The 13,591-nt window shown below is 39.2% G+C and overlaps 2 protein-coding genes across 5 annotated transcripts in view; both read right to left on the bottom strand.

Annotated features, from left to right (window-relative positions):
* The window catches only part of CPNE1 (copine 1), a 38,364-nt gene that overhangs the window by 12,658 nt on the left and 12,115 nt on the right, over positions 1–13,591 (bottom strand). The window lies entirely within an intron of this gene.
* Positions 12,154–13,591, bottom strand: part of RBM12 (RNA binding motif protein 12) — a 3,720-nt gene continuing 2,282 nt past the window's right edge. The window contains exon 2 of the mRNA XM_015564507.1: positions 12,154–13,589. Within this exon, the coding sequence (XP_015419993.1) occupies positions 12,904–13,589 (686 nt within the window). The 3' untranslated portion in view covers positions 12,154–12,903. The remainder of the gene's footprint in view (positions 13,590–13,591) is intronic.

The following is a 13,591-nucleotide window of genomic DNA, read 5'->3' as shown; positions in this document are numbered from 1 at the left end:
ACTAGCCTATTGACCAGCATACCACTGTTGATAAGGAATCCCACTCTCTGCCAGTAGGGATTAATCTGCCCTTCATATTCTCCCCTGCCTTGGGAGATTCTAACTCTGCTCTTCATAAATCCAAAAATAGATCTTTTCTCCTAGATCCAATTCTGTGCCAGTTGAGCTGAAACTCATCAGCATTTTATGCTCAGGAGACACACTGCCCTCTATTCCCAAAAACCTACCAAGGAAAGAGGCACCAGCCTTCAATCCATTTCCAGGGTGTGAGGAGGAAGAATAGAGTGCCAATGTCTGGGTGGCAGGAGCGCTCATTCAACAAACCAAAGCACTGTCATACTCCTTTGCCTACCTTGCCAGGCTTGCGCAGCTCAGATGCTGGATCACGTCTTGAAAGCCAATCAGGAAATTCTCCATGGGTTCACAATGGGTGGAACAGCACCCTTGGAATACAGTAAACCCTCGATTTTGCAGACCTTGATTTAATGGACTTTGGATTCAACGGACAAAATTCCCTGTCTGTGTATCATATTAAAATACTTTAAACCAAGATTTGCTTATAATTAAATAAACAGATGTTTTGTTATTAATTCAGTCTTGGAGACATTTTAGCGAATAGGCCATAGATTGAAAAAAACACTGTAGTATTTTTTTTTGACATAAATATTACATATCTACAACCATAGTCTACATATTTAAATCTAAGAACACTGCTTGTAAACAATGTTCCACAAATGATTAGCATGTGATCACACTGCATAGTGCAAGGTAATTGATTTTGTTGTTGCCTGGCATGACTTTCTGCAGTAGTTTTAACTCCTGCCCTGATGTTCTGCAGTGTTCTAACATCCTATAAGCGATGCCCCAGCCATGTGGATTTGTTTACTCTCAGTGACTCGTGAGTGCACCCATTTACTTAGACCTATTCAGTATAAATTTAAAATTATAGTAATACATATACAGAAAACTTTTCTGTGAAATTAAACTTTTCATACATACTTAATTTTAATTACACAAGCGTGTCTTTAAGTAGAAATAGGTAAACTAATGTGTCAATTTTTTAACATACGCATTCGGAAAACCTACTTTATTATATAATGGACTTTCAACTTTAATGGAAACCCCCTCACCCACATTATTCTGTTTTATCACGGGTTTACTGTACTCTCTTCCTATAAGATTGAAAATACAAACTCTGCCTACCACCACCATTCTTCCTTTCCTTCTCTGACTCCCTAAAAGGACATGCAGAGAGTAGACAAATTTTTTTCATTCCTTCTTTTCCCTCTATAACTCAGGGATTCCCCAGATTTAAATCCATAGCCCTCATAGCTCATCACAAACTGACAGTCCCCATAAGTCACAAACTGAACCAAATATGCAAATCTGTACTATAAAACAACACATTCTTGCCCTAGCCAGTGTCAGCCTGCAGACTGAAGGGTCCTGGGTTCAATTCCAGTCAAGGGCACATGCCCAGGTTGTGGTCTCGGTCCCTAGTGTGGGCGTGCAGGAGGCAGCCAATCAATGATTCTCTCTCATCATTGCTGTTTCTATCTCTCCCCACCCCCTCCCTTCCTCTCTGAAATCAATAAGAAAATATTTTAAAAAAAACACCCTCATCACATTCTTTATTCATACATATGACTAATAGCTACAAATATTGGTTTATAGAGGATGGGGAGGGGGTCATCTGTAATACTTTCAACAATAAATTTTTAAAAATTGTTTATAAATGAAAATTTTAATAATTTGGTTTGGATCCATTTAATATCTGCCATGTGGTATTTGACAATAGTATAAAGCTTAAAATGTGCACCTTCACACGAAAGTGAAAAGTGGGAAAATATGATTAACTGTCACAGTTTCCCATCCTGTTATATTCTGTGATGATCAAAAGGTTTGGAAACCACTGATCCAACTCCAATGTCCCCACAACACTTAACCCAAAGTTGAACAAATCAAATCTGTGCACAACTTTTCAAAGAGAACCTAGCTTGAGTAGAGAACTTGACACATGGAAGAAAGCAAACTGAAAGTGGGAAAATATGATTAACTGTCACAGTTTCTCATCCTGTTATATTCTGTGATCAAAAGGTTTGGAAACCACTGATCCAACTCCAATGTCCCCACAACACTTAACCCAAAGTTGAACAAATCAAATCTGTGCACAACTTTTCAAAGAGAACCTAGCTTGAGTAGAGAACTTGACACATGGAAGAAAGCAAACTGAAGAGGAATACTTTGGCTTCAAGCGATAGGACTGTATTGGAGTAGGAGTTTCTCTCTGCCCTATGGCTCTGAATGTGCTTAAACAAAGCCTCCACCTGCCTACTTCAAAATAAACATTGGAGCACTAGAGCAGGTTCAAGATCCAGGACAGGAAAATGCTGCCAGTGGCCACCCACATTGTCCCACAGGAGCCAGGGAGAGGCAGGGAACAGTTGAGGGAGGGGTTCGGCCTAGGAATGCAGGCAGCCTATGACTGACTGAATGATCTCTGTTCACATCTTACTACCTACAACTACTTTGCTCCCCTTGTGCCTAGATTTCCCCATCTGTAAACGGAGGTAATAATAATGCCTTTACTGGGTTGTTGTGAGAATTAGAGGCCAACCTTGAAAAGTGGCCCTGACACAGTTAAGTGCCCAATGTGTGCTACCCGCTACACTTTTGGTGCTTATCAATGGACTAGAGGCCCGGTGCACAAATTCATGCACGGGTGGGGTCCCTAGGTCTGACTGGTGATCAGTGTCGATTGGGACCTGCTGGCCGGGGCGAGGGACCGTGGGAGGTTGGCCGCCAGCCCCCAAGGAGGGAGCCAGCCCTTGGCCCCCCTGTGAAAGGGGGCAGCATCTACCACCACCCACCTCCGGTTTCCTGTCCCAGCCCAGCACCTCAGGGCCCCGGTGGGGTAGGGAGAGGAAGCGATGGTCGCCAGGCCAGGCACGGAAGGAACAGACACTGGATGCTGAGCTGCATCAGCGCCCTGCCACTGTGTGGTTCCCCGCCTCCCCCCCTACCCCTTCCCTCTCATAGTGACTGGTCAACCAGTTGTTCTGATCATTCATTCATAACAGTCGCTTAGGCTTTTATATATACAGATGTTTTTGTGATATCTTGATCTGCCTGTTGGTTCATGGGACACTCAGGAGGAATGCTTCTGGTCTACCAGCTCTAGAGAACCTAACTGAAGAAATGAAGACCCTCTTTCTCCAAAAGAGGAAATGAAGACCCTTCCTCTTTTTTCTCCTAGTGAAATTCTCAAGCTGCAGTGTAGGACAGCTATCACTCAGAAAATGCAGTAGAGCAAATAGCAAGACCAAAATTTTGAGTTCCACTGGCCTCTCTCTCTTTAGTTTAAGTAAGGTTCAAATCACTAGATTTCCCAGGGGGCTGGGGGAGAGATTAATCAAAGAACTTATATGCATAACCCATGGACACAGACAATAGGGTGGTGAAGGCCTGAGGGTGGGAACTAGAAGGGGTTAGCAGTGGGGGAAAGGGGACTTATATAATACTTTCAACAATAAAGATTTAACTGAAGAAAAACAAATAGCCCTAGTCGGTTTAGCTCAGTGGAGTGTGGACCTGTGCACTAAAGGGTCCCAGGTTCAATGCTGGTCAAGGGCACATGCCTGGATTGTGCGCTCAATCCCCAGTAGGGCGTTGTGCAGCTGATCAATGATTGTCTCATCATTGATGTTTCTATCTCTCCCTTTCCCTTCCTCTCTGAAATCAATGAAAATATACTAAAAATAAATAAGAATTAGAATGGCTAAGTTCATACACCTTAAAACTGAATATAATGAAATTATCTAGCTTAATCCCGTTTTGTAGAACACTGAGGCCAAAGGAAATGACTAGTCCTGGACAAACAGTAACTGATGAACCACAGATTCCATGAGAATGTGATTTCTATATCGACTCTTTAACAACAGCTCACACCTTGAAATCCATCCATTCTGAAATCCACCTGGTCACTAAAGAGCAGTGAGGCTCATGTGGCCTCTTCCAATGACCAATACTGAGTAGCCTTGCATACAGATGGAAAATACCACACATTTGACCGCCAAGGCAGGAATGGAGGAATTGCTGGACTCCACATTTATAGGACTTTATCAAAGGAATAAACTTTAAAAAGCATGAATACAGCAAATAATAGTATTCACCTCAGGAAAATGTGATTTATACCAAAAATTTCAAAGAGCATCTACTGGGCAGCCGATTCTTCTTTTACTGAGACCACTGCCTCTCAGTTGCCTCCAGTGTCTAAGACAACAGTACTAAACCACCTTCCCGAGCATCTATCTCCAGGGCAAGGGCATTAACGAGAATTTTTAAAAAATATATATTTTATTGATTTTTTACAGAGAGGAAGGGAGAGGGATAGAGCGTTAGAAACATCAGTGAAACATCGATCAACTGCCTCCTGCACACCCCCTACTGGGGATGTGCCCACAACCAAGGTACATGCCCTTGACCAGAATAGAACCTGAGACCCTTTAGATCGCAGGCCGATGCTCTATCCGCTGAGCTAAACCAGTTAGGGCTTAGCGAGAATTTATGCATCTCCAGTGTGCAATGTGACCTATGGCACAAGAGTTGAGTGAATGAACAAAAGCAGCAGATCAGAGCCCTTTGAAAATAAACCTACCTATTGTTCATGCCAGCCCTCTTCACTGGAATTCACTTGGGATACGTGGAAGATCTTAAGATGGGCTGCTCAGAATTTGTATGTTAAGGAAGCTGAGTAACAAAAAAGGGAGGATTTTGACAATAAATAGACATACTTATTTGCTCACTTGCCATTGTGAATGGGGTGTGAGATTCTAGTTCTGCTGCTTCTGGTGCAGAATTAGTAATTTTATCATATACAACTGTCACCTAGTTAGCCTCCAGTGTGGTCCATGAAAAATTGGTAACTGAGAAAAGTTCTCCAAAAACACTGCAAACAAAGCAGGAGGGGGAAACATTCTAGGAATACAACAAAATTCAAATACTCGAAAGAAAGCAATAGCTAAAAGAGGCAACAGAAATAAGAGAGAAATGACAGGGAATAACATTTTAAATATAAATGTGTGCTAGAATATCTCCTAGCCACATCTGGCTATTGAGCACTTCAATGTACTTTAGTTCAAACCACTATGTGGTATTAAATACACGTTGTATTTTGAAAACTTAGTACAAAAAAGATTATACACTATCTCAATTTTATATTGTATGTTGAAAAGGTAACATTTCAGATCTACTGGACTAAATATATTATTAAAGTTAATTTCACTTGTTTGACATTTAAAATAATATTTATTGGTTTTGAGAGAGACAGAAAGGAAGAGGGAGAGAGATGGACATGGAAACATTGATGTGAGAGTGAAGTCAATCGTCTGCCTCCTGCATGCCCCATTCTGGGGATCAAGCTGCAACCAGGCATGTGTCCTGTTCAGGAATCAAACCAAAAACCTTTTTGTGCACGGGACAACGCTCAACCAACTGAGCCACACCAGGCTGGGCTCTTTTGACATTTTAAATGTGGCTACTAGAAAAATTTAACTGACATCAAGTGACTCATTTCTATTGGACAGTGTTGCCTAACAGAAAACTCCAAAGACCTGACATGGAAATGTTTGTTGTTATTCTATACAGTAGGCACTAGCTACATGTGGCTACTTATTTATTTATTTTTTTAAATATATATATTTCTTTATTGATTTCAGAGAGGAAGGGAAAAGGAGAGAGAGAGAAATATCAATGATGTGAGAGAATCATTGATCGGCTGCTTCCTGTACACCCCCTACTGGGGATCAAGCCCGCAACCCAGGCATGTGCCCTTGGCTGGAATCGAACCTGGGACCCTTCAGTCCTCAGGCTGATGCTTTATCCACTAACCCAAGCCGGCTAGGGCTACATGTGGCTATTTATATTTAATAGTAGCTACTGTGGCCAATAATTACCATACTAATGCATATAAGGACATTTCCATTGGAGAAAATTCTGTTGGACAGTGCTGATCTAGAACAAGGACCACAAGATTGACATTTCATACCAAAAAAGTTAAAAATTCTGTATCGAACGGATCCAAAACTAGAGAGGAATAAACTTCAGGTAGTCAACTGCATATAAGTAGTTAAATTGATGGGGAAATTCTGAAGTATTTATGTCTTAGAGCAGTGGTTCTCAACCTTCTGGCCCTTTAAATACAGTTCTACATGTTGTGACCCAACCATAAAATTATTTTCATTGCTACTTCGTAACTGTAATGTTGCTACTGTTATGAATCATAAATATCTGATATGCAGGATGGTCTTAGGCGACCCTTATGAAAGGGTCGTTCGACCACCAAAGGGGTTGCGACTCACAGTTTGAGAACTGCTGTCTTAGAGCATTTATAAAAAATGATTTTTGGCAGCTAGTTAAAAGGTTATTAAAAAGATTAAAGATTCTATCCTTCTGCTGGGCCAGAACACTAGAACCAACCCCTTCCTGCCTGCCTACCCTGCTGAGACTACTCGGGCTGTGGGTATTACATAGGACTTTAAAAGCTTCTAGGACAAACACTATTTTAGAGAGTGCCACTATGTTCCCTCACACTCTTCATCATTTCCTTTTACTAAATTAACATATTGTCGTTGTCCCCCAAAAAAAACACACCTTGGTTAGACATCACACCTTCCCTCAGGTTACAAACAAGGCTCCCATTATACTTCTGTCTGACCATTTAGCAATTGGCCAGGAAAGCCTTTATACAGTTCCTGTGGGACATAAGTGTATCTCATACATGCCTAGTGCAACCACACATTTATTTGTGTAATTTAAGACCTTAAAGTCTTTAAAAACAGGCATCTAATTTTGCTTCCTTTTCTACCACAGCATCTAAGTGCTAAGTGCACAACATTGCTCAAAACTTAATTAGCAAGTTTCACAGCTATGGCTGACTGTATGTCTGTGTGAAACTGTCTTAAAAGCTGGGAGGCAATAGATGTTTCCAATTCCAACCTGTCAATTCAATAGTCATAGAAGCAGAGGTAATTGGCAGTATCTACTTCAGTAGCAAGAGGAACATTAGTTTTCCCACTTTAGCCATATCCGTAGCAGAGACCCTGTTGGTCCCACAGATCCACACCACAGAAGGGAGTTATGTAAAGAGGACATAACCCTCTGTATTGCAACCCAATATGTGGGGGAGTGTAGTGGCATTAACTCACTTCCAAGTGGAAAAGGAAAAAGAAAATCAGCAATAGCACCCGTTGGTATGACTTAAGGCTCCTTAAGTAGCTGAATTTCTGTGAGGACTAACAAGTGACTTGTAGCACAAATGTCTAACTGGGTAATCTTATTCACTAATCAGGAGTCATGTGTGAATTCATGCCTCCTTCACTCCAATTAGGAAGCTAGGGCTACACAGATAGCAGTGAGGGGACTTCAGTTTAAGTAAAACTCATAATCCTGGTTACCAGCAGATTTACTATGTAAGTGGTTAAAGGGCAACATTAGAATTGAGAAGGAATGAAACAGCCTGTTTCAATACAGGATAGCTCACTCCTGGGATGTTATGCTTATTCAACATCTTTGACTCTGTCCATATTGAATTATGTTCTCTGCTGGTCATAGCTCTGTTTTCCCCAATAGTCATCTCTTCCTTCTCTTAACATTAAACAGCAAGCTTCAGTTACTGATCAGGAAAAGAGACTTTAAACTATTAAATTTCTAAAGTCAGAGTCCAGATATCTGGATCAGCTGGGGCAGCAACTCCAGTGTTCTACTGTGCCACTTCTCCACAGCTGGAATTTGTTTAGTCTCTATGACCTATCACTTTTATTGGGAGAAGGTCCAAGGGCCTCATGACAAAATTCAAGGAATATAGTTAATGCGATTTTCCCCAGCACTATTTCCTACCCTCAGATTTTAGAGTGCTGCCCTTATGTCTAGAATGCTTGCAGCAGCAGGTGGCTTTTTGCCCCTTCTGAACTCTTTAGGAGTAGAACAATATGCAGAACAGCAGTGCCACCTTAGTTGTTTGTTGCTAGTTATGTAGATCCAGAAAGAAGCCAAGTCTAGGATGCTTATGAGTCCTCTGGCACAAAGCAGCTCAAGGCAACAAGAATAAATCCAAGAACAGCAAAGAATTAACCTTTATGTGAGCAGGCACCAATAAGAGTTGAACTTGCTTATGTTGTTGAACAGAAGGGGTTTCCCAGAGAAGTCCTACAGCATCAGAGAACTGTGCCACCACCAGAGTACTCTTTCCAGAACATTTTACAATAAGTGAATCGATCAGATTTTGTTATAAAAGATGACACTGAAATCAAACAATTTTTTTAATTAAAAAGGATAACCTTAAGTTTTCATTGAACCATATCCCATAAAAGCTCTACTTTTGGAAAATAGGGAGAACGGTGGGGATGCATGTAACTGATAAACTATTACTTGCTACAAAATGTTGAAAAATGGACAGTGAGTGATAGAAGTGAATGATCTCACCTGAACAAGAAAAAGACTTATTATTAGCACACAGTTCACCTCTTTAAGATCATAAAGACCATTCTGGATCTCTGCAGGCAGCTGATTTCACTCTGTGATTTTTCAAATGCTTAGTTGAACCTTCATAATTTTAAAATAGCTCACCAACTACCCAGAGTTGTCCAGTCTAAACCCTTCTAATACAATCTGTATATTCAAACTCAAATACAGGCTAAAACTCTTTCATGATAAAAGTAAAAGTTGTATTTTTCAAGAGCTTTGGTTAAAAGAAAAGCTCACAAATTTCTCTGCAACTCCAAACCAGATTTTTTTTTAACTTTAAAGGACCTTGTGAAGCTTATGAAAACTTTTCATGTTTATTTCAGCAGAAGTTGAATAAATGTGGAAGGGACAAAACCAGAACATCAATGTCAGACAGCAGCAACATTTTTGATTTCTCTCTCCTCTTTCCCCCCTCAAATACACTAATGCAAAAAACAAATAAATAAAAACAAACAAACAGCTTTTAAGGTATGTGCGATTGACAATGTATTCTGAAGATTTCTTTTCCCATTTCCTAATCAGTTTTTTAAAAAGACAATTCACAGCCCACTTTGACTCCTGGGAAAAGGAGCATCTGGTTTCTTGTCGAGTCCGCATAATGAACTGGGCTTGCTAGCAGAACACATATAATAAAAGTCTTAAAGGGTTAATACCACAGATTCAACCTAGAATCAAGTTTCCTCCCTGCCGTTCCAGGTATCCTCTTCTTCCCATACTTCTGCATTAGTGGACAAGGATAAGCAACAACTGCTACCTCCAAGATCACCAAATCCACCTTTCCAAAGGCACAAAATATTTTCAGGTGTTAAGCAACAACACGCAAACCTGATGGTATAGCTCATTAGAGTATCTTGTATAATTAAAGCATTGAAAGCATCAGCCTGTTTTATTTTGTGACAAGTTTATTGAACAGTATCCAAGACTTCATCTTTATAAACAAAAACCCGTGCTGAATGATGCCAAGGCCATATTTGTTGGCAATTTTTGGCCATATTGGCAATGAGTCGTTTTATTGTGTTTGGTTTCTGAAGTATGAACCACTATAGAACTGCCAGTAAAACTATTTAAATGTGGTAATTTGAGCAAGAGTGGTAATTTTAAAAGTGATCATTGCCAGAAATTCTTTCCAGAAGATCTGACTACCAAGAATTTTCACATTTTCTTAACTTGCTTTTTAAATGTTCTTGCAACTAATGAGCGTATTTATTTTTAAATGTTGACCCACACCTGTACACAATGACAGAATTCAATAAAAGGGACTCGAAGTTTAAGGATTTCATGCATCCTTATTTTTATCCAAGGTATTTCCACCCAGAATGTGTGTGCTTACTTCCATACACAGCACTAGATTTTTATCCAGTGGCTTAAAACTGACATGATTATGATAAATATTACTCTCTGAAGTTTTGAATAAAAGTTTCCCAGTGGAAATATAAAGCAATTTCACTGTCACTGCATTGCTTTGGTAACTTGGAGCACAAAGCTAGAAACTACATTTCACTCAACAGTGTTGCATTTTTTAAAAAGTCGCTAATAATTGCATGTCCAAACTATAGTGTATATACAAAACACGCCTCCAAATTTTGCTTGTGAACTAAATGTTTCACTAAAGTTCAAAAAAAGTTTACAAATTTGTTTACTTATAAAATACATTTTGTAGATTTTTCTAATCCTTTAAACCATTTAAAACAACACCCCATGCGCGTGGGCACACACACACACACACACACACACACACACACACACCAGCTGGGAAGAGTGGGGGGAGATGTAGAAAAAATATTAGACCTAATGGAAAAGATTCTCTTCCATTAATGTCAGTCACCAAAACACAATAAAATTTACACATAAAATTGTAAATATGTTTACAAATGCACAACTTTGAGCAAAGCTTTACAAATCCTTCATATCATACAAAGCAAGTAAGAAAACGTAAATTATCACCCAAAACCTACTCCATATAAAAAAATGTGCAAAAAAGATGTATGGATAATTTCATAAAACATATTTTCAAGAATTTTTTAAAAACTCAAACTCCAATGCCCAGCACAAGATGAACAGTATGCTTAGCAGTTAGCAATATGTAATACGTAGTCTCAAATACACAAAAATCAAGTTCCAAAGGGCAACGCATTTAATTACATTTCACAACAAGAAAAGCATTGTTGTGATTCAACCAAATATGAAACAGTTCTCTCCAATTTCTACACAACCACTATTTTCTTAATTTATTTAATTTGGTGAACAAAAAAATCAAGTATCCCTTTTCAGCATTTACCTAAGATGTAGAAATAACAAAATGGTTGTAATAAAGTATGTGAAATATTTAGTAAGAATGTACGAACATATAACCAAAATAAATTGTGAAAAAAGATAAAAGACTTTCATCTTCAAACAACCTATTTTTCTAAAATAAAAACTGTCAGCTTTCCAGTGGGGAAAATAATCTGCAGTTGAAATCAAACTCCTATAAACAGTGCTGAAGTTTTTTGCACTCTGTCCTTGGAATGAGAAATGATTACTTAACAGAAAACTTAAATTGAACAGCATATACAAACATCATATTGCTTTTTTTCAATTGAGGAGGAAATATCTAGTGATCTGTCAAAGCAAATTTGTATTCGTGAATTACCAAAACCCACAACACAGCCATGTCTTTTTTGAAAGTCTAACCAATCCTTGCCCTACACAAAAATCCTGTACGTCAATCCTCTAATATTGTAGTGATGAAAGGCTTTCCAAATCTTACCACACAAATGAAACTGTTGCCACTCTTAACTCTAAATTACACGGCGCTTGTATTTCAGTGTTCCACTGACTTGCAACACAAAAAAGGCACCGCCCCCAGAAACACTGCTTTTAAAAGGCTGACCCCTTTGTAAATACATTGATTTGTTAGGAAATGTTGAGGGTGTTTTAAACCAAGACAGAGGCCCATGTAAAAGACAAAATTTGTTTTTCATGATATCTCCCCAATCTCCCATTCCAACCATGTTTATTACGTGGCAGTTCCTTAGAATATTTTAAGTAAGAAGGAAAGTAACCAAAAGTAGAGCCTTTGTGGCAGTGAGCAAGACATTGTAAGGCAAATGTTTTTCATGACAAGGACACTTATCGACCAGAACCCATGTGGTCCTCCTGCCTTAGTGTCCTGAATGCCAAAGAAAATAATATGAAAGGGCAAGGAGTCTCAATTCTCTCCCCTCTGGCAGCTGCACTTATATTCTACATGAAGAATTTTTGTAAACAGGCTCCTGATCAAATTACTAGACCAAAAGCCTCCAAGTAACAGGATTAAATGCATATGAATCTACAAACCAGCTTAGATTTTTTTTCTTCTATAACACTATTGCTAACACAGCTAACAATTTCTACTTCATTTAAAAAACCTAGGTGTAATAATCTTTTTTATGAATGGACTCTCTGTGTTTAGTTATAGGCCAAAATTTCATAAATTTGGGACAGAAAGAAATTGCCAGAACATTAGTCCATCACGAACTGGACTTCAAATCAGGAATCTTAAACAATGATTATAAAAGAAGTTTCTGGTTTTAGAAGCCATTCAAACAACATGAACAATTTTTAAACTGACTGAACTAAAAGTTGGCAGTCAAACCAAAAAGGCTCTGGTAGGTAGAGAACTCCGTATTTTATTTTTGTGGCAAAGTCTTATTCCACAGTTTTAAGTGTGACATTAGAAATCAAAATTCAAGGTTATAGCACAAACCAAGTGTGGAGTTTTATATTAAAAAAATATAACAAAACAGTTCTGCTCATTTACAAATGAGTCAGTTAGGCAAACAAAGCAGCAACTTCAGAAGCAGGACTGTCTATACAGCAAGAACCCTCAAAAAGCAATAAAGGTACATACAGTGAATCTGTATACAGAGATTTTATTTAATTTTAAAAGAAAATAAAGACTTTAGACAAAGCTTTGATCCTATAACAAAGCAAATCTGTCCAGCTTTAAACCAAATTCCAAGAATAACCAACTTCTATTTTTCAGCAGCTGGCAAGAGCACCCTTAATGAGCTCTATTGACAATTCTATTTTCTTCATCCCATATGGTACAAAACAAAACCAATCTAGACTCCTTGATAAGCTTTATGTCATCATTTGAGTTTTACAAATCGTTTCTCTAATGGTATGCCAAAATCATTTTTGTGTTCTCTCCACACAGTTTTACTATAACATACAGCAATGTTTATCCTGGTTGTGAGTCTTCTGTAAACAGTCAACCAATGCTCTATGTTATGAAAACCAACCTATATGCAATAGAAACAATCCACAGGTTCTAACCTGGAAATACTAGGAAAACAATCTGGATGCATTAATCACAACACTATGAATATCTACCCTACAAAGAATTGATTTGAATAGCTATCCTAATACAAGTTTTACTTTCCTTGAGCCTATAGGTCTGTCATTCAAATCAATGACAGCAGCTGTGGCTTCATCCCGAGATTCAAAGGCCACCATGGCTTCCCCTGTAGGCATACCTTTTTCATTGTATTTTAAACAAACTGAGCCTGGGATCACTTGATAACCATAAAAGAAATCTAAAATCTCATCAATAGACACAGTAAAGGGCATGTTCTGCACTTTAATTACTGTAGGTCCTGGTTTTCCAGAACTAGATCCAAAGCCAGGGGGACCACCAATGTGGATTGGACCAGGACCGGGCCCGGGCCCAGGCCCAAAGGCTGGTGGACCACTCAAATGGCCTGGGGCATTTCCAAGACCCGGAGGGCCACTTCCAAAGCCTGGGGGACCACCTAAGCTACCAGGGCCATTTCCAAAATTCTGAGGACCCCCTCCAAATCCTGGCCCACTTAAATTATTTGGTCCACCTCCAAAACCTGGAATATCCAGTCCCAGACCAGGCAAACCACTATTTCCAACTGAAGGCATACCAGGCCTAACATCACCAAAGGCTCCTCCTAATCCTGGAGGAGGCAGTGGTGGTCCAAAGGCATTTGGCCCACCAAAATTACCAGGAAAATTAAATGGAGGCCCGTTATTGGCCTCCTTAGATCCTACAGCCAGGAAGGCATGCTCTTCACCTCCT

Source organism: Myotis davidii, unplaced genomic scaffold (genome assembly GCF_000327345.1).
Source record: "Myotis davidii unplaced genomic scaffold, ASM32734v1 scaffold38, whole genome shotgun sequence".
NCBI classification, from domain to species: Eukaryota; Metazoa; Chordata; class Mammalia; order Chiroptera; family Vespertilionidae; genus Myotis; species Myotis davidii.
The sequence above is the reverse complement of the archived record's forward strand: the minus strand, read 5'-3'. Positions and strand labels throughout refer to the sequence as shown.